Source organism: Ylistrum balloti, unplaced genomic scaffold (genome assembly GCF_031769215.1).
Source record: "Ylistrum balloti isolate Yb309-2 unplaced genomic scaffold, AGI_CSIRO_Ybal_v1 Utg370096, whole genome shotgun sequence".
Classification (NCBI taxonomy): Eukaryota; Metazoa; Mollusca; class Bivalvia; order Pectinida; family Pectinidae; genus Ylistrum; species Ylistrum balloti.
In genome coordinates, this window is record NW_026782125.1 from 51,138 (window position 1) to 73,352 (window position 22,215).

A 22,215-nucleotide genomic window follows, 5' to 3' on the forward strand; every position below is an offset into this window, starting at 1 on the left:
TAGGGGCATACTCTCCCGACACTAAACTATCCACTATTCAAATTTACGAAATTTGCTAATAAGTATGGATAACGCAGAATTCCAACTAGACTGTGGTCGAGTTTGAAATTTTACTAACCCCTCTTATAGATTTCGACATGGTAGACCCCGAGCGACTCTGCGTTTTATGAGTTCTGTGATGCAACTCAATCAATTTGTACTGAAAAATGCAGTTCAATTATATGTTAAAACTAAATATAAAAAAAGCATTTCCATCGTGTCCTTTACTCTGGGTTCCAAACCACTTTGAGACAAAGTCAAAAGGAAGATTGTACAAAAGACACATTATTAAGTAGCACCTATTGATACAAGTCAATGCAAAGCTTCATACAGTGAAGTAAAACAATTAATTTAACTTTAACATGCAAAAAATGGGATTCATCAGAACCAAATAACAATTGCTACTTATTTTAGTCACTTGATAACTATTGTAGAATAAAACCATAATATCATTCTTCTGTTTACAGTTATTTACAATTCAAAATCTACAAAGTCAGTTACATCGCATATATCCATATGCACAAAACATGCAGTTCCTAACCCGAAATCACATATTGATTCTCTGGTATCCATATAACACCTCTCCCTGAACATGGCTCACTTCCACGATCACACACCATTTTTCGTTCACTGGGCGAAGTGTAGTATGAAATGTGAATAATCACTTTCTTTAATTTGATTAAGATAAACTGTCAACTTCAATAGAATCTAGTAACATGACTTTCCTAATCATTCTAATAACACTACAACAAAAAACACACATTACACCTTAATGTGAACTCTGATGTACACAACTGAAAAGCTCTGACATTGCTCTTTCATCAGTCAATCAACAAACTCACCATCTGTCTACCTTCCCCCTGCTATTTTACACGACAGGTGTCGCCGATGAAGGAGAAGACGCTTACTCTTCCGAAACAATTGGTGTTGTTTTTCTGCTGCTTCAGGAGTCTCCGTGGAACCCCCATCCCCACTCCCATTTTTTTGTTCATGTGTTGTCCTAGTTTCATTGAAACTGAATTTCGGAATAAGGTTATGTTCAAATGTTGATATTTTCCTACCGCTTATCAAACAATACTGCAATTAACTTTAGTTCTTTAAAAATATATTCGTGACCACTTGAAATTAGGTAACACACAACACGTAACACCATTCAATGCATGCAACTGTTTTATTTCTAGGTAACTAAGATATACAGAATCATAAAATATGTATCCAACGTGTCATTATTATGTCCTTTTAAGCTGTATTCGCAATTAACATAATGCTAATGTAAACTCTTCATTTTATCCTGGCACTTATATTACTTATTCTGATGGATATGTCCCTTTAAAATTCCCAATAAATTTAAACACGTTCTGTATATAAGGCTACTGATATCTACAAAATGTACAAATCTTACAGTATCTTGATAATTTCATGTCGTTGGTGTTGAATTAATAAGAGTTTCCATAACTTGACAGGTTATTTTTATACGTGGTTAATTGTAAAAATACATGTTTTAATTTATATACTATTAGTATAGATGTTAGTAACGTAGACATTCGTAAGGTGGTTTTGGTTTCAATTTAATTTAGGCACAACATTTTCCTGTTATGCGCCTCAGTTATATAAATGTGCTCTGTCATGACAGTGAAATGATCAAAAGTAGTCACAAGGATAGCAGCATTCTAAACATATCCGTACAATAGATTGTCTCTGTTAACAAAAACTCGAGAAAAATCATATATTAAACCCGCGCAGCCCGAAATTTGTGTAGAAGTCGGTCATTTTTTTTTCTACATTTTTAAAGCAAAATGAATCAGTATGACAACTACATTTGTAAAATACACGATTCTGAAAATGGCAAAACTAGTCTTATTTTTTAGAATCCTAACCGTTTAAAAGGTTTAACTACCATAAACTATCAACATGTATAGCTGTCATAACTGATTTAGTCTTTGCTAAAAACGAAAAGGTCATCATATTTTGTAAATGATGTTATCTTTTCTTTCTGTCTTTTTTTTCATAACTTTTTAAAATGAGTTATATTCAAATTTATTACAATAATGCGTCCAAATATCTATGGTTATGAAGTATTCAATTGACAACTGAGGTTAGCTTACGTTTTCTACTTTATAGATGGTTTTGTCATTTTCCATTAGATATCAAATGATATAGAATTTCTAATTACAGGAATGGGCTGATGTCAATCCCCGGAAATGTTTCGCACAGCTCAAGGTCTTTCACACTGTAAGACAGCAATTAAATCATAACATTAGTCATGACAGTACTGATAAGAAAATATGTCAATAAAACATAACAAAAACCACATTTTTATTGTCCAAAATATAGGTGATTCTAGATAGAAAAAACATTATTTATAATATATGAAAAAGTATTATTGTAGTTTTTTTCCAGATTTTTCGCACTCGCAAGCGTTTTCAAATAATTATTATTTTCTATTAACGTGCATTTTATCATCTCTTACGAGCAATATTATTATCATTGATATGTAGGAATACTTACCTTGGCAAAATGAAAACATTTTCTTGGATTAAGTTCAATTCGAACACCTCACAGAAGATATTGCTCAATCCAACCTGCTTGATGCTTTCCAGTTGAGCTGTAAATTTGAAGATGGATAAATAAGATTATAGTATAATATAACTTATGTAAGAGTCTATCTGATTTAACTCCAGTGATTTAACTTCCGATTCATAATATGATTTGATTACTGAAGATGTGTATTAAATGTGGACGCTTTAGATTGGCAAGACCTTACAATCTTCGCAACATAAGAATTATCATCTCTCCATTCCATCAAAGGTACATAAAACAGGTTTCGAATAAAGGTTTCAAGGAGAAAGAATATCCAGCAACAGAACATCCCTTTGGGAAAAGCAAGTTGAAGCAGTTATGAGTGTTTACCTTAATTTAAGGAGATTTGATATAGGGTATGAAGTCATGTTGTGACTACGAAATTGAGTATCCTAGTATCATTTTACCTATAGACCACGTATGAGCGTAAGTGGTGATGTTGTCGTTTTGGTATGGATATAACACATTGTTAATGCTAATATCAATAATATATTATATATCAGCCTGTTTTCATAAATGATAAAACAAATTGATTTACATAATACATAGAATTTGGTCTCGATTTCATTTCATATCATCTCTATAGGAACCTACGTAATAAAGATATGTTTTGCACTAGATGGAACAGGCACTAGCCGTAACCTACCAAAAGGCTTATAACGGGCGAAGTTGCTGAACTGCGGACAATAACCACGATCCTAAATTCCACAACAATTATTAGAGATAACAGACAAAACAGCCGAATGGCTCGTATTCACGAATTATTATGTTTTATTGGTTGTCTCCGTTCTTAACATAATTAATTATCTTCTTTAAGTAATTCATAATTTATTCCGAAATTGGTCACAATCTGATCTGCTTACACAATAAGATAAACAGGAAATCAAAATGTATTGATTTCCCATTTAGGGTCACGTAGAGCCATCAATTACATAATCTTACAATTTCACTCGTTCCATTAAGTATATAAGACAGAAGATATTTGATATATAATTTTAAGCCGAAAGACCCATTTATACTTACTAATTTTTCAATGTTTGCTCGATGTCTTTAAATCATAACTTCACATTTAACATCCCAAGATTAAAATTAAGTATATTTTTAGGTTTCGCATATTACCTTGGCTAAAACCTTCTGGCAATGATCTTTCATAGAAGTATCGGTCTCCAAGCTTGAGAAGCTGAAATTGGAACGCTAATATTTCACCAAACAAAGGTCCGATGTGCGCGCCCTCCATGGAAGTCTCCGAAATGCCACCAGTAAAAAGCCCAATGTCGTTCACATTCCTAAAACATGGAAAGGGTTTAACATCATCAAAGCGAGGATGAATATCGTTACAACAATCTTTCAACGAAAGCCACGATACGGTTAAGTTGCATGGTAGGGACATTGTATGTTTTCAAGACTCTTTTTTCCGTTCATAACTTATTTATATTATGGACATGCAAATAAGCGATACTGCATGTTGGCGTTGCGTTGCCTTACTCCACATTGAGAAAATACATTTTATTTTTTAGTTTGTGCCTTAATGGTGATGTTCAATAGATACCAAACCAGAGAAGCCAGAAAAGGTTCGAGTATTTTTTCTTTCAATTTCGTTTGGATTAAATATGCACATCCTTTGTTAAAAGTGTTCATGGTATCAAAATATGCAATGACTAGTTTACATAAGTAAAACACACTATGGATACTTACTGAAACATGTTCTTTAGCTTTTGTCTTAATACTGGTGTGTGGTCGGTCAGGTCACTGAAGTCAGTTGGGACTGACAGACCAGCCCATTTGCGGTAGGCAGTATAACTAGGCAATCCATGATCTCGTACTCTATTTATATTCAAGGCGCTTAGATCCAGCGTTCCAAACAGACTATTTTTCAAAGCCGGTACAAAATGCCTTGAAAGTAAAGCAGGGCATAATACAATATAGGTTACACTTCAAATCCATAATATTAAGCAGCAACTACTGATGTTGTAACCAGCCTGGTTAGTATTTTTATTATAAGCAAAAAATCGTATTTATATTACGAAACATATTAAATTCGTAAAAAGCTTCATTTCAGTTTAATAATAAAATGATATGAAAAAGATGATCTTTGAGCCTTGACTCAATTATCATCACTGTAAACATATTTAAGATGTTGTGGTTTTAGTTTGGTTATCGAGTCGCATCTTTGTGTTTACGGTTCCTATGCCAAGCCAAGTACAATCGCCGATCATTAGACACTCCACTATTGATATCGAGAAGGCAATAAAAGCTATTCACAATTAAAACAATCCAAAGGGTACATTTCTGTTTTAATACTACTTTAAATATTTATTTTCCTTTGCTTTAAATTTTTGTATTCTGCTGATTTATGTCTGTATATCTGGTTATTACAATTGGCAAATATAAATAGGAAGTCAACTAACAGGTCAAGAATCGATCGCAAGATATGATATTCATATTACGAATTACCGGAAGTCTTAAATCGTAGGCTAGTAATGAGTTTGAGGAAAGGGATAATTGATATATATATATTATATTGTCATATAAACATAAATATAAAATTCTGACCAACCGTGTTCTGCATCCTTATTACGATATATCAACACAATACATAGATATAAAATAACATAAATAAAACTTACGGGTCCACGCCCTTACAATTGTAAAGGGAGAACGTGCGGGCGATTCTCTGCAAACTCGAGTAAACAGTAGCTGGGTTGAAAAAGGTGTCTTTCAGATCTGTTGAATATTTATACTCGAAACTTTCATCAATTTCATCAATAGTGTCCCGGACCAGTGTGTGACCATATCTGTAAAATAGAATCAATGAAGAAAAAATACAATCGAAGCGGTATGTTTAAAAAATGGAAGAATACTTGATGGCATTTCATTCAAGAAATTAAAGCTTGAACTAGACAATAGAATTATCATTATTTAACAATTTACTATGCACTTTATGTTTTGCTATGATGTAGTTTTGTATATTCTTTCTAGCAACATCCAAAAAATGGAGGCACATATATTTACAAGAAGGAAACATAAGAAAGACAAAGAAAACGAAATAAGCCATCCTTCACATAGGAATACATAGAATATGTGTTCACGTGCGAGCGAGTGTGAAATTTCAAGCACTTTCAAAATTTGAAAATGATGTACACATGAATACCTGAATGCTGCAGCAGCAAAACCGTTGACGATACCTGCGTCAACTGTCGCATCATAAACAAACGGTGTACCAACTGTAAGTCCATATTTGTCCATCAATTCCTGACCGATAACGTTTGGTAGCCAGTGTCCGTAAAGGATGTTCTGTAATATTGCCCCAACAATTTTCCTTGCAATGTTGTATATTTTTTGATCACCAGTGACTCCCCCTTGGGAAAGCTTCTCACAAAGTAGATTATGGTAACGAACAAATGCTGTATGCATAACACTCAGATTAGGGTTTTCATTCACTCTGATGTCACCTGAAGCATCAAATCAATCGCTGCTTAGTACCACACGTTGTAAAAATGACGGAATTTTTTTCTGGTAGAGCTAATAATTTTCAACAGATATTTCCGTCATTTTTTGTCTTTTTGAAATTCTTTATATAATTCATTTTACTCCAACGAATATATGATTTTAAATGTTTTGCCCGTTCTTATTAAAAAACAGGACATTCATTACAGGTCTGAACTTGTATATTAATTTGTGCTGAAAAAGTGTCCTCTGTTCAATTATCTCATATACATTTACAAACATATAAAGACCATATCTGCACAAAAAACCCAACCTGCTAAAAAGCAATGACTTGAGTTAACGTCGTCCAGAACGCATGTCGAATCGTTATTTCGAGGAAGCAGATCCCCGGTCGCCACAAGCAGTGTACCTGAAGTAGAATTGAGCATGACTGAGTGTTAACTATTGATCCTGCATCAACACCTACCTGAACAATTCCTTTTCTCCTTTAATAACTTTTATAATATTTTATGTAAAAAAGCGTGCACATAGAAAACTATCCAGCAAAATCCAATCGGCAAGTGATATATAGAAGGATTAGGGAAAAAGGAAAACAACTTTTTAGTTCAAAGCAGATTATGTGGGATACGTTATAACTTTGTTCAGAACAATTGTTTTTATAATTTGTCATTGTTGATCATATATTAAAGTATTCCAGTTATATTAGGAATGATTTAAGAGTCCTAGTTCCACCTAAGAAGTTTGGTGTTGTTAAAACAGAATGCGACATGATGAGTTTTTTTTTGTTATTGTTATTCAGCAAAACACTTGTAATTGTTGATATGTACACCCATGGGTCAGTATAATCATTTATTATATGACTGGTGTTTTTCTTGCAGCTGATTGGTCAAAACGGGCATGAATCCATACCGATATTATCTATTTTTGTGTGCGAAGACGGTCCAGCAGATAGACGATATTTTAGAGAATTTTACACGTAGTGCTTTTCCTCCAATGCCTAATTTTTACAACTGCAGTAGAGTAACAATTAAATTTAATTTCAAGTAGACTGCACTTTCTTATTTGTGAATAAGTTATTGTTATTGTTATGAATAAAACAGCTGTTACAAGTACAATTGTTCAGAGTCTTGATAAATCCTTGTATCAACCTAAACAAGAGCCAATAATTGTATAATGACGAGTTCTGCTGGAGGTCATCGGCAATATACGTCAATACAATAGCCGCATAATCGGAAGAAAGCTTAAATAAAAATGCTCTTACCTCGCATACATATGATCGAACTTTTTGAAAGGCTTAATTAGTGGACGTAAAACCCGTCATATAATTAGATAAGTTAATTGCATCCATACGAAGGACGTCCTAAAATGAATATAAATAGGATATTTAGCAGTATCAAACCCAATTTTAATATTACATGAAATGATTCAAAGACCACACTACCTTCACACCTCGCCGATTAGTACGAGATACCTTAATATCCACTGCCTTTAAGATTAGAAGGAAAAAGAATACATCTAGTATACATATGTGCATTATCAATACACGGAAAGTATATATAATTCTTGCACACTCACCATTTTGAAATGTGCGAAGACTGTTTGCCACTGCCTCCGTCGACCCATACACCATGGAACCGTCAATATAGGAAGTTATATCGTTAACCTGTTCCCGGATGCCTGTAAATGACAATAAATAGCTCCCAGATTTATTATCGTTATTATCATAAACTTTATGATTTTTATTGTCGATAGACCAGGTAACCTGCAGATTCTCGTTCATAGTCCGTACTTTTTGCTACTTTTAAGGATTTATAGATTGGACACATGGCTAGAAATATAAGGTCCTGATTACCGATCACTAACATAATTTGTTAAATTATCTACTGTCGATAATATTACTACCACGTGCAATTAACTATGTAAAAGTGAACTACAACACTTGAATAAAAGAGACATCATTGCCTATATTACCTCTTAACAGTCTACACTGGCTTCATGCTTCACTACCATACCGTCTGCTCACGTATCTCAACCAGTCATGAAATTATATTGTATCCCTATTCGATAGAGAAAATCACAAGATTTCTCAACATGGTGAGCCTTGCTGCTATCTCATGTCTACGCACTACAGAAGATGTCATATTATATTTTAATTGTCTAGATTCCCTTTATATTATAAACGCACCGTTAAATTAATTCAGGTATTTTGAACAATTAAAATAAATTGATATTTGAGTAAAACAACAAATATTACGACAATACACAAAAAGATGTTGATTTGATGTCACATTCAAACAGCATGCCACATTCAAGCAACAGGACACATTCAAGCAGCAGGCCACATTCAAGCAGCATGCCACATTCAAGCAACATGCCACATTCAAGCAACAGGCCCCACTGGCTAACATCTAAGAGACTAGCTGTGTTATTTCTCAAGGAGGACATTTGATGAACAAAATATCAAATTTGCATTAATCTTATTATGCGTTTCAAAGTTTCGGATTTTGTTATTCCATTTATCCACACTGACTTTTCCCAAACAATAGCTTACAATTGTAAATCGAATTATTTTTGTTTATATTGCAATGTTTCCTGGAAAGAAAAGACGAGTGAAAGTCTCTCAAATTGTTCACACGTATGATTGATCCGGAAATCGACCCCAAATCCCAAACTTAGAGACAAGGTGACTGCTGAACCCACCTGGCTCACATAGGTGCTCTCCTCTTCTCGGTAATGATCTCCTAAATGCCATACACGTATCTTCCTTGAAGTCTGGGTCCGTAGTTGGGTCAATATCAATAGTATTACACTGCATCCTGATCAAAGAGTTAAACAATATGTTTGATAAACCAGAAATGTTACAAAACGACTTAGATATTATAGGCCCAGCGATTAATCTGTAGCATGTCGGGTGCGTTCTAATTTGAACAAATATAAATGAAGTCAATAAATATATACGCATTATAAATATGGTTCCAGGGTTTACTTTTAACAGATAACAACATATTTTCTGATTTATATCTAGACAACACTAATTATGACCATAAGCGAGATCATTTGATCGTTTAGATGGTGTTCATATTAGTATAATATAATGACAGTGTTACACAAACCCGTCAAAAGCTATACCTTTCCTCGCGAAGAAGTTCGTCCGTGATCGTGCAACACCCTATCGTTGACTCATCAATGCCTGCGAATGGTATAAACATATTACATACAAATGTAATTAATCATCTACACAAGGTCGATTGTATTTCCAACGGATTTGAATGACCATTCAAATGCAAGGCTTATACCAATAATTTTCTTCATTGATCAATTGCAACCTTCAGAGCCATCACTACATTCAGGTTTAAGGCACAACTTTGTGAAAAAAATATTTTGTTTTATATGTCATTTCAGACAATAACGAGTAAGATAACCCTACAAGAGGTCCCAGAGGGATCCTGGCGCAGACCTTGTTTGATCTTTATATGTTCTTTGAAAGTTGGATTTTTTCTCTATTTTTCTCTTCTCTTCTTTGTTTTCGCTCTTAGTGATAAGACATTTGAACATTCCTTTACCTGTCAAATTCTTAATGGACGCCTGGAAGCCATTTTGGTTCTTCTGGTCATTTCCAAAAATCAAACGAGCACAAGAAAGGACCAAAGGGAACATACGTAAGAAATTTTAGAGATAGCCATTCAGTACTCCTTAAGAAAGAGCAATACTAATATTCACTAAGCAAAATCCAAGATGGCGGTCTGTCGGTCAAATTATTTTTTCTGATCAGTCCCAAACTTAAACAGGTACACCTAGGGACCGTCAGGAACCTTTACATAAAGATAAAGAAAGTTATCTTTAGTAGTTTTCAAAAATAGCGATGACAGACTTGCAAAGTCATTCTGTTTTTTCTGATCAGTACGAAACTCAAACAGACATAACTAGGGATCAAGGAAATCATACACATGAAATTTGAGAAAGATCTCTACTGTAATTCTCAAGAAATGGCGATAGCGAACTTTCAAAGTAAAATCTAAGATGTCCGTCTGTCGGCCAATTTGGTTTTATCAGTCCAAAAATTACATATTTAGAGATCACAAACAGGATCAAATGAAACGTATCAATGAATTTTGAGAGATATCCATATATTACTTTTCACGAAATAGCGAAAACAAACTTCATTGAAAAAAATCCAAGATAGCTGCTTGTTGGCCATTTTGTTTTTCTGATCAGTCCGAAAACTACATAGGCACAACGAGGGATAAATTGGAACCTACATATGTAATTTGAGAAAGATTCATCCAGTACTTTGCAAGAAATAGCGGTAACAAAGAAAAAAAAAAAAAAACATTTACGGACGGATTGACGACGGACTGCAGACGCATTTGATTAGCCTACCATCTGATGATTGTGACCTTAAAATGTTAAGAATATATATAACTGTATTACAAACCATTAAAACCGTAACTCGGGTGACAAAACATTTCTACATATGACTCGATATTGTCATAAGCATAACATATGCAAGGTTTTCAACGTGAAAAAAATTACCTTTTGACTGTGGTGTCTCGCTGAAATCGTGGTCAAAAAACTGGCCCATGACGGTCAACATAACGGTTCTGTCTGGATCATCAGGTGTCTGAAGGTCATTTTCGTCCCTAAGCACACCGATAGATATGGCTCTTGCACTAGGGAGTTCTTCGCCACCAACTCCGTTACCGTTCGGTGTATTTACTTCTGCATAAGAATATGTTCATGGATCGATGAATAATATTCTATGATATTGTAAGATACTACTATATGTGTCTTTGCAATGATACGAGGGAAAACGACTCTCTCGTAATTTTACTGCTTCTCTGTAAGTGCAGACAGGGGTTGAATTAAAATAGTTTAAAATGATGTCCGGACGTCTGTTTAAAATATGAATATATACAAATCTTTGTTTCAATATTTTTTTCTTTTACGAAAATCAAAATAAAGTTATTTAAATGGTTTTTGCAAATTGATATATTAAAATGATAAGTATGAAAGTTATTCCGACATCTTAAGCATTGTTTCGAAAACTACAGTTTTGGTTTACACCGAACTCTTCTTGCTTTACGGCATTAACTGAGATGTAAATTGAATAAAAAAAAAATCCTGTCGGAGCAGTTTTGTCGTTTTCACAATATGCAATTTCATCTACAACATGACAGTACGAATGCTCCCGTGAGTCGGAATAACGTTATTAATACTAATTGCAGCACATACTTTGACCAAAACACTATTTATTGCTAATGCACATATACAGAAATGAAAGCAGAAAAAAACGGAATTTGCGGCAAATACAATAGATCATAATTCAGAAGAGTGCCTTTAAGGTATATCATATATTACACTGGATATGAGTTTACGGCATTTTCTGAGCATTTCTGCAGATATAGAGTAGAACTGAAAGGAGAGGCAGTCATTCCTAACATTAAAGACATGTCAGAAACTATTCAGAAGACTAAGCAGACATCACACCTCACAAAACTCAGAAATACCCTTGTCCGTCATAGGGATACAGTATTCAAAGCGAACGTTACAGAATTGGTATACAAGATTGGAACTGCAGCATATTGTATAAAGAAGAAAAGGACAAGACCTAATAATCACCAGCAAGAAATGGAATCCCAAGATCATAGCGATAACAATTTTGGTCTCAGAACAACAAGTTGGCACTTGCAGATCATTTCATATTGCAAAAACTGTAAAGAAAATGCCATTATGTAAACAGAATCATGATCCAACGTTACATTCTATGAATCTAAAGTAAAATATGAACCAAAGAAATATTTTCATGTCGATCTTTAAAAGGTTCAATGAGAATAAGACTAGGTATTCCGGAAGAGTAAACGTCTTCTGCATCATCGACAACACCCGCCATATAAATCCTTGTCAATTAAAGTAAGAAATATCTCATTTCTAAATGAGAGCAAATAAAAAACTTTCCCTCTATTTTATCCCTCTGCATTTCTCGACACCCTGTGCTGTGCGTTTGTCAATTTGTGAACTCAATCCTGCTATTAAAAACAAACCGTGGAATATAGAACAAGTACCGATATATTAAGCAACATACATTTGAAATACAGTGATGTTGGTCATGAGAAATGTAAAATGTGCAAACGTGAAATTGATATCATCACGCTTACCATTTAGCTTTGTACAATGTTAGCCTTGTTGGGTTTGTGGTAGGAATAGATCACCGTAAGCGGTTGATGGTGAAGAGCCGTTCGCGTCCTTGACTTCAAAATCTAGTGCGTATATATGAAGGACATGGTGGATGTCTGTCTTGTTACTTAAAGACAGGACATCATAAATAAATCAGAAATAGAAGTTTAGGACTTTGCAAGGCCTTTATGAATTGTTTTGATATGTTCCTTGATGAATTCAGCCTCGTTTAGGAAAAATATATCGCAATGTAAGTCTTTTTAATCTTACTTATATGATAAATGCCCGTGTTTAATACATACTATCTGCATAACTTGCAGGAAGTAAACGACCTTGGAATGTACCAGTAGACCCCCATCGTGGATGTGCAATGTTGTTGCACGTTCCGTCAATGGTTCTATACGGCGAGGATACAAATTCGTTGCAATTAATTTTCTCCTCCTTACAGGCATTCCGATCACCATTTTCCATTTGTTTTTTGAAAGCTTCCACCAATCCGGGCACCAGCTTCAATTGTTCAATAGATGTTGCGGTCGTGCTGAAATATACAAATCATTATATATATATATATTACATTCCATTGCATTCTTCCAGGACGTTGAGCTATAGATGAAAACGTTTCATTGTAAATACTTAACTATACATATCATATTTCTGGCTAACAGTTCCAAAATTGTTTTGTAAATATCAACCTATATTCTATTAATTCTACTCTTCATTTTAAACAAACACAATTTCAATCTCATTTCTTTTTGATAAATTCCAAAGATAAGAGACAGGGACAAATTTAGAATGCAGAGATTACTTTGCGAAGAAAAGTAACAAAAAATCTTTTTCAAAGAGTCAAGCTGTTTTATAACAATTTGAAAGCGTTTCAGTTACAAGTGGTTCTGATTGTACACAGACGTATTGCAATCTCCCAAAAATACACTCACTCAACATAGCTGTCACATTGTACACCTTGTAAGGCCATCGTTAGATTACGCTAGTTGTTGATACTGTTTAAATAGTATAAACAAAACTTAACTGAAACCATAATATAAATTGTTTCAAAATATTTTGTTTTTCGTTTTAGAGTTTTTTCATATTCGGCTTCCTTTTGATCAATATTTCAGGATTGATGTTGTCATGAAGCAACCTATCATATGGAAACTACATGTTTACATGTTTAAAAAAAAAATTGAATCTTTCTGACATGATGATGATGAATAAACGAGAAATACCTCTTTCAACCACCCATATCGCAGTCATACTTTTCTGACGGGTTAACGTAGTTTAACAAACATTTACCGTGAAAAACGTGCTTCCAAATATATAACTTGAAAACTGACAATGTCTTACTTTTCTAGTAGATACTTGGTCGCATACAAGGCAGTAATGGCCCTATTTTCTTCGATCTCCAATTCCGTAGGATTTGAAATCATATCATTCAGTGCTGACATGGTTTCAGAGGATGTGTTCCCAGCTGGAATGTCTATACCTTAAATATGAAATAAGACAATCGACATCATACAGCAAAGAAAACATATACCACGATTTTTTGATAAAAAATCTCAAATACAATTTAAGCACAATGACTAAATATATCAAACACTCATTTACCGAATGATTAAATGCACAAGGTTTTCTAGCACAGCGACTACATCTACCAGACACTGATAACATAAGGACGAAATATACTATTTCTGCATAGCACAAGGACCAATGATATCACATATCCAAGATACAAGATCCAAATAAACCAGGTATTCAAATTTAAAAAACTAGATTTACCAGACATTAAAAATACAAGTACTTTATAATAAATTTACTATAAACTATTTTATTTAATTGTTTTATACCTTCCCCTTGACATAGATGATCATTAGCTTAATGGCTATAAAGCAAATGACAGGCCATTGAATATCGTATCAACTGCGACATGTAACCATCACAAATTGAGAATGCAGGGTTTTAATGTTTAGAAATGGATAATTCATAATAGTTAATTTAAAATCACGCAGCTCAGTGAAAAGCTATCCAACATGTTGGTGTCGGCTGATACAGAAGAGTCTGACTTGTTCTCGATGTGAAATTATGATGGGTACATATAAACATCACTGCATTTGAAATAATGTGTACCAGAGGTCATGTGTTAAATAGATATATATATATTTATCGTATATGTTAGTTCTACATTTGGAATATGACACATGAACACGTTGGTCACCTTGTTAACATTAAACTATATCGTAGAGACAAATACGCATACCTGTCTCATAATCATCATAAAACGTCCATGTGGCATCACCATATACCCCAACAAGTGTGACGTCCCTTCCTTTATCGTCGAACCAATCAATGACTGATGTCCAACTGCCGTCCTGGGCCAGATGGAACACCTGTAGGAAGTCATTTCGCCAGCTCACGAAAAAACTCTGGAAGGATTGACAATCAAGTAGGCTTACACGTTCATGTGCTTTCCGGCCTCCACCCAAATTTCTTCGGATTTGAATTTCTGTATTTCCATTTCGTTCAGCATCAATTGCTATCTCCCAAAGTTTTCCATCCTTTTCACTGTCTTCCTTCAAACCCAGACGTGCATTAGAGCATGTTTGTACTTCAAAAAATATATGTGGTTCTTGCACTTGAGGATAGTTGAAGGTGGCATTCTGTAGGAGTTCAAAGGAATGATTATCGTCGCTTTCGTTAGCTGTTGTTGTTATAGATGTTGATGATCCTAAAACAAAGAATATGATAAAGTTGATAATGTAATAACGTTAGAATAAAGTAAAATTATTATTTACAGCGATCATAATAATGAAAAACATACTCGTTAATATGATTAAGATAAAGAAAGTATTGTTTAAATATTAAATATTTCTTACCTCTAAGTACCGTTTTCCAGTGTCCTTCGACGCCATTTGGTGTAGTAAACCCTATTTCAGTTATATCCAGCTGGCTACTGGAATCGTCAGTCCATTCAATCAAACTTTTCCAGCCGGAAGCCTCATGCAATACCTGAATATGATGGTCTGCCCAGCTTATCATAAATCTATTGTACTTGTTGCAGTCTAGTACATCGGAGGGATGGTTTTTCCTTTCCTTTGTGTTGGTATCTTTTCCTTTACGTATAGATGACTCGGTACCCTTATTGTGACCAATATGGATTTCGTACAAGTCTCCGTCTGAATCGGTGTCTACTTTTAGGGCGATTAAGGCATCCATGCATGCTCGTACTTCCAGTATTATATTATCCCTGTTGTCCATTACATATCCGTGCTCACTCAGGAGAGTGTACTCATAGTCGGCAGAACTCGTAGTGGCGGTAGCAAAGGACGCAATGTTCCCACCTGTAAGAATACATCTCGTTTTATTTAGTTACGTTTGGCACGAAACACTGCTCCGCGAAAAGGCAAACATTTTTGCAAGATTAACAATATTCAGAAATGAATAGTAGAGAAAACTAGTAATTATTTATGTTTCTTTTGAAAAAAAATGAATGGGGCAATATCTACCATTTATGCAAAATATGTTTCCCGTCAACTAAAAGTTTTGGGCAAACTCCAATCATTCTTACAACAGGAGTAGGATTGTAAACAATTTGCTCTATTTCCCCTATTTGGCCACGCCTCTCCAGGCCCAAGGGGAGTTCCGCCGATTATACTAAATTGATTCTCTTCATCCAAAGATATTTCAAACGCAAAATCCACTCATTTTACTACAGAAGGAGGATTTTAAACAATGTGCTCTATTTCCCCTTTTGGGCCCCGCCCCTCTAGCTCCAGGGGGAGACCCACCGTTTATACTAAATATATTTCAGACCAAATTAGGGCAAACTCCAATTATTCCTACAGGATGAGTAGGATTTTTAAAAGCTACGGACCCCGCCCCTCAGGCGTCGGTCCAGTTTAACTAAAAACAGTACAATATTAGTGCTTAACAATACAGATTGGATTTTAATAAGAAAATAGATCAAGATGTAAGCATTCATTATAGGCGACAATAGAAACATATAATTTTGTATTATAATGAACAATGAAAATATATCATTGTTGCTTTATGAGTATGTTTAAATGTAATAACATTTTATTCAGTGTAGACATATTGCCGCCCTATACATAGATGACAATGAGTATCGCGATAGACAATTCAGTGTAACTAAACTACAATTACACATATAGCTATCGGAGGGAAAAATAAAGTAAAACTAAAATGGCAAAACATAAAATTGTAAAACGCAAATGATGAGTCAAACAAGAACATAGAAATGTTAATGTGACTGACTTTCCTGTGTCATGACCAAAAGCGTTTGCCAATTATATAAATGCTGTAAGTCGGGAATATATTGATATATGTAATACAGGTAAAGCTGGACATTTTGTTGCTTTTGCCAGGTGAATTCACAATCCAAATAACTAATTAGCGTCCTGTAAGGACCACTGATTTCCACCTTTCCGCGTGAACAGTAAGTGTGTAATTAGGTACTATATAGCGATGGACAAATGAAGCCTTATCTCTGGCAACCTGCCTTCTGCAATAAATATTACAAATGTTATGTTCAGATTAAAGCAATTACATAGAATATTGTCTTCAGCTTCAAATTATAATGTTGATCACACTCCACAGATGTTTATGACAGGCAGCGATTTTCCTGAAAGAAAAGATGACAGGCGGACGACGACAAATATATACTGAAAGGGTATCTGTTTTATAAATAACAAATGGTGATGGAATATTCAATTTTGATTAATTTTGAACTTGACCCTTTAATTCAAAAATAAAACTATAGTAGTTTACTTTAACTGTATTTTGGGTTTTATCAATGCCTTAAACAGGAATAGGAATAGGAAGTGGTTATTTTTAACATGGATTAATGTTCATATTTTTGTTAATGTAGTTCTGTCGTAGTCATCTTCAGCACCCGTCCTTCACATTGTTTTATTCTCTAAGTGATTGCCATCAAGTGAAGAAGAAACATGCGATCACTAAGTGATATCAGTTGTTTAATGGTGTGTGAAGATGTTGATCAAAGGCAAAGAAATATAGACGATTTGATATTTGATGACTGAAATGTTTCATCTAAATTTTTTATTACATATAATAAGATAAAAACATGGGAAACATCAGTAAATTCTTTCATCCACGTACCAAAAAAAATAGTATTGATGCTATTATCGTACATTCAATTAAAGCAAACATGTCATCTATTTATCAGTTTTAACAGTTACTGTAATCCTACATTAAACCCTGTGCCGATGGAGCTTAACGAAACGGATAAACAGGTACACAATTAGAGGCATTGGTTGTTACACTCTTTATAGATATTGTCTATCCGGTATGATTTATGTTCAAGAGATTTAAAACCGTCGTGTTTAATTTTATTAAAATCTTTAGTTTAAAGGTTGCTATGCTTTCCAGACAAAGGGGAGGTACTTTTTCACATATACTGATATTATTAGTTACTTAAGTAATACAGAATAAATAAAATGTTATGATACATATAAAATATCCTTACTGGATTTTGTTTTACTATCTGTTATTTGTACTTCATGTTAATGTTTTGGAGCATTTCTTTTTTTTCTCTCTCTCTCTAATAAAATACAGATTTTAATGCCACTACAGTTTAGTATGGAAAGATATTCGAAAAGTATTTTCTTATGTCATTGTATATAGCAAACAATTGATGGAACCACAGAAATACGTTAACAAATAAGATAAGGAAAATTGGCGTCCTTGCCTGCCTTTGATTCTTAGGTAGCACCACTATCCTTAGTCATTGATAATCTAGACACGAATCTCTTGATTATTCGCTATAAATGTCAGGTTTTATTCATTTTATTTATCTATTTATTCAATTTCATTTACAAAAAAAAAAAAAAAAAAAACAGCAACAACCAAGTACACAACACGTTTACATAAACATTTAGAATAAGATCCAGTTAAGCCGAATAATCAAACTGCGTCGTAATTTTTATAATATGTTACATAAAGTTATTCTATCTTTAGTGTATATTTCCAAATATTTCAAGACTCGTAATCGGTGATTAGCTGTTATTGAACAACTCGATTGTAATTTCCATAATTAGGTAATCTGTATTATCGCACCTTCTCTCACCCAGCCGTTATTGATTTGATTCTCGAACGGTCGAGAAAAGGTATGGGGTCGCCTGCCGACCGGGCTGACAAACGTGATAGATATATGCTGATGGCTTGTTTCGGAAACGTTGTAAAATTGACATCTTTATGATAAATAAACCACGAAAGGAATTTTTATTGACAAATAATAATAACAATACGTCTACATATGAAAAAAAAATGGATCTGAAACACACCCTCCCTTGTGTAGAGATTAAGCAATATCGTGGGGCTTAACATAACCTAGCAATCGATATTCCTGTGAATGATTTTCACAAAACAGTAAAAGAAACATATTGCCATGCGATGCAAATAAAGCTCTTACCTCTTTTAAAATAGTATTGTTTGAGTTTGTGATCACGTTCAAGGGTTTCACGAGAATAATCAAAGGCCGCATCGACGACATTGTTAATTGTGTCCTGTCCAGCTGTCAGAAGATTTAATGGGCTTCCGGGAAGCATTCTTTCACTTTGAATATTTGTATTGTCAGCATCTGCTTCATTTCCCAGGTCCGATCTTTTCTCCTCGTCTCTGAATTCATGTAATAAATCTACCAGTTGTTCTTCCAACTCGACGACTGTTGCTTTTGCGGTAACCCCATAAACGTTCAGGAATGCAAACGCCAGCAACACTAAGACCTTGGATGACATCGTAAGCCCCTGTCAATGATAAAAGAGATAAAAAAATATGTCAAGATACCAATCCTTTCTACAAGAAGCGATTTCGATTTCATTTTTAAGATACATGTCTCAGCAGGGAGCGCGTAAGAATTGTACCTAATTGCTTAGGCGACATAACCTGGGATATCTGTATGTTCTCTTTCCCACCAAAAATTCTTTCCTTTATTTATTTTAATTTGTCCATTGCCAATACCTCATTTTTGGTTTTTAGTTTGAGTTTCAACCTGGCACTGTCAAGAAATGATAGTATGGTAATTCTCTCTGCTTAATGTTCAGTAGTGTTACAGCTTAATCCATTAACCCGTTGTCACAATGCTATAACCTAATGAGATGTTCTGAAGGAGGACTGCGAGAGTATGTCAGTTTCAGTGCCGGACTATCGCATAGAGGCTTGCACAAACATATTACAGTCTCCCTGAATCACACGTAAGCAACACATGCACCCACATCGTATACATCGGGAGACCGTCGATCACTGATAACATATTTGAAAAGAAAACATTTCAACCTTATTAAACCATCATATCTTATGCTGTCATGACGTCTGGTTTAAATTGTCAAGAAACCAATGTTTGTTCGATCAAGGAAACTTGCTGCGCTTCGTGAATAACGAGTACGCCGCTACCTGGCCACTCATCATGACGATAGATGGTTTCGGCTAAAAACATCTTAAAAATCTGAAAAGTTATGTTTGATGCTTTCCACAAAATCAGAAACTAACGTTTTCGATTTTGGAGATTTATTTTTAATGATGGCACATGGATTCATGACTTGCTGATTAATGCTAACTTATTATTTATCCACAAGTTCCAAACTAAATCACATATATTATATATTACTATCGTATGAAGGAAATTAAAAAAAGGAACGATAAAACATGAAAGGTTTAGATTAACGCGAAGTGCATCAGATTCTAATTTAAAGAATCAAAATAGATTCTATATAATAAAGCTATGATATTTCGATGAAATGTGTACTTATGAAATGCGAGACTCAAACCATTCCTAAGATGAAGTTGGAACTTAATCACAATATCCTCTGAAACACTCGTACAAACAATAAACAAACTATAGAATAAACAGGATTATATTTCAAATTCTGGTCCTAAGTTCTATACAGTTCTTAATCATATTAATTAAATAATTTACTGGAAAAAAATATGCAACGTTTCTGGTTGTCGCATTTTATATGTGTGCCAATGTGAATGTATTTAATTGGCGACAGTTAAATGCAAAAACGTTGTATCAAGTTTATGGTATATCCATAACACATTTTAGATTATGCAGTTTTCACTTCAATTTGAATTTTCAGTTTTAATTGAATTAAATAATTAAAAACGATTATATATACATTACCGATTCTATGTTTCGTCAATGATATCAACGATTTTTGTTAAGACAAATAGGAGGCGAATCGAAAAAAAACCTGATCTAACGAAGTGTTAATTCATATATTTCCTAATTTCAAAAGAACTTCTAGTATAGGTGTATATTCTGACCAATGCCACTATTAGATGTAATTAAAACTTCATACACAAACCTTCTTTGGTAAGAGAGAACAGTTAATGTATAAGTAAGTAAGCTAAATGTTTACCTTATCTGACGAACCACCCTCTGGTGAATTCTAAAGCGGCTGGTTATATTCTGTACCTCTGGTTGTGTCGACCCGATTTGATGTTTCCAAATCCAGGACGCATTTATATGAAACTCGCCCATTCAAACCCACGCGGTTGAAAGGTTACTCTCCGCTAGGTCACGAATTCTTGCTGAATTAGCTTGACAGATTAAGAATAATTAAAACGTGACCATCTTGAAAAAAAACAAGATTCCTGTCAAAACGTTAAAAGCTATGTAATCTGACAATTTAATACCACGCTTCATAATTCTCATGATGACGTACATAATTTCGATGTTAATCGATTTTAAGTACTATTCCCATCATATTCCATATTTTCACAATCTCTAGAATATTTTGAATGGTTTGATATAAAAAGGCGAAAACAGGCATTTGCCTTAACGATTGCCCTAATGGTAAAGCTGACAAACCATGAACCGAATAGAGATAAGGGTAAATTATCAAAATATATACTTCTTGAGCAAGTACTAAATGTGTATGAATTTAGCATAGAACAACGATGTAACACATGCTATCTTCTAACATGTGGCATTAATATCGGGATAAATTTCAGTAGTTAAGTACAATAGTGAACGGATGATAGCTTTCAATAAAAATATTTCCATAACATGCAGCACAGACAAATATTTATTATTTTAATGCCAAATAATTCCGCATTCAAAATCATTCGAAAGGTGGCACGATCCAGAATATGTACATGTAATTTGCGCTGTTCTTAAATTATGCTGTGTATCCTCGTCTATATTTCGACTTTTTCGATTACTTTGTAGTTTCTTCATTCGCCTCATAGGCTTCAAAATAAAGGTCCTAAGCATTACTGACGAATCCTAGACGGACAAACAGCTGCATAATGCAGTTTAATCCATTGTTCGGATCTGCTGTATCTGGCACTAAATTGTTAAAAGGTGTTATTCATTTCTGTGTCCTTTGTACACCCTTCAGTTGCGTCATACAGCTGTCTTTGCCCTCTCAAATACGTCGGTAATGATAAGGGTCTGAATTTTGAAACCTACAAGGCAGCTGAAGAAAATCAAAACTGTTCGAAATGCCAAAAACAAGAGGGGGGACGCACTTAATTAAAACCCTATGAAACTCCCTAATGATTTACTTGTGCGTATACAGAAAATAAAGTGAACCATACGCTGAGGTAAAAAGGACATTTAATGAATTTTGCTAACATGACGCATAACTGACAATAAAAGGAAACTACTATTTCATTTCACCTCAAGCTAGCAATTACTGATGTCACAATTGTTAATACATCTTTATGTTTTCATATACTCGTAGAAAACAGTTTAGATACGTGCTAATTTTTGATTAATTGTTGACGAAAACGTTTTTTTTTTTTTTTTCAATTACAATAACAAGGAAACAGTGATATGATACAACTAAGGATAGGCAATCTCGTGATAGTCTTGTAGTTTTACCCGTCCGAAATGTCATGCAAAGCACGACGTCTAGTCAATTATTCGTAGACTTTGATTTGTAGAGGCCATTGGACCTAACAACAACAAAAAATCTTACTTTGGGGAAGGTCGTTAGG

At 34.2% G+C, this 22,215-nt stretch overlaps 1 protein-coding gene across 1 annotated transcript; it reads right to left on the bottom strand.

Annotated features, from left to right (window-relative positions):
• Positions 1 to 2,208: 2,208 nt before the first annotated feature.
• Positions 2,209 to 19,007, bottom strand: LOC132549987 (peroxidasin-like). Its single transcript, XM_060213982.1, has 16 exons — positions 18,683 to 19,007; positions 15,108 to 15,572; positions 14,492 to 14,959; positions 13,582 to 13,720; positions 12,543 to 12,778; positions 10,600 to 10,785; positions 9,196 to 9,256; positions 8,767 to 8,882; positions 7,642 to 7,743; positions 6,380 to 6,475; positions 5,771 to 6,071; positions 5,247 to 5,414; positions 4,315 to 4,512; positions 3,739 to 3,905; positions 2,548 to 2,644; positions 2,209 to 2,269 (listed from the first exon to the last, which is right to left on the bottom strand). Exons 1-16 carry the CDS (start codon positions 19,005 to 19,007, stop codon positions 2,209 to 2,211), a joined length of 3,186 nt encoding a protein of 1,061 aa, XP_060069965.1.
• Positions 19,008 to 22,215: the final 3,208 nt, after the last annotated feature.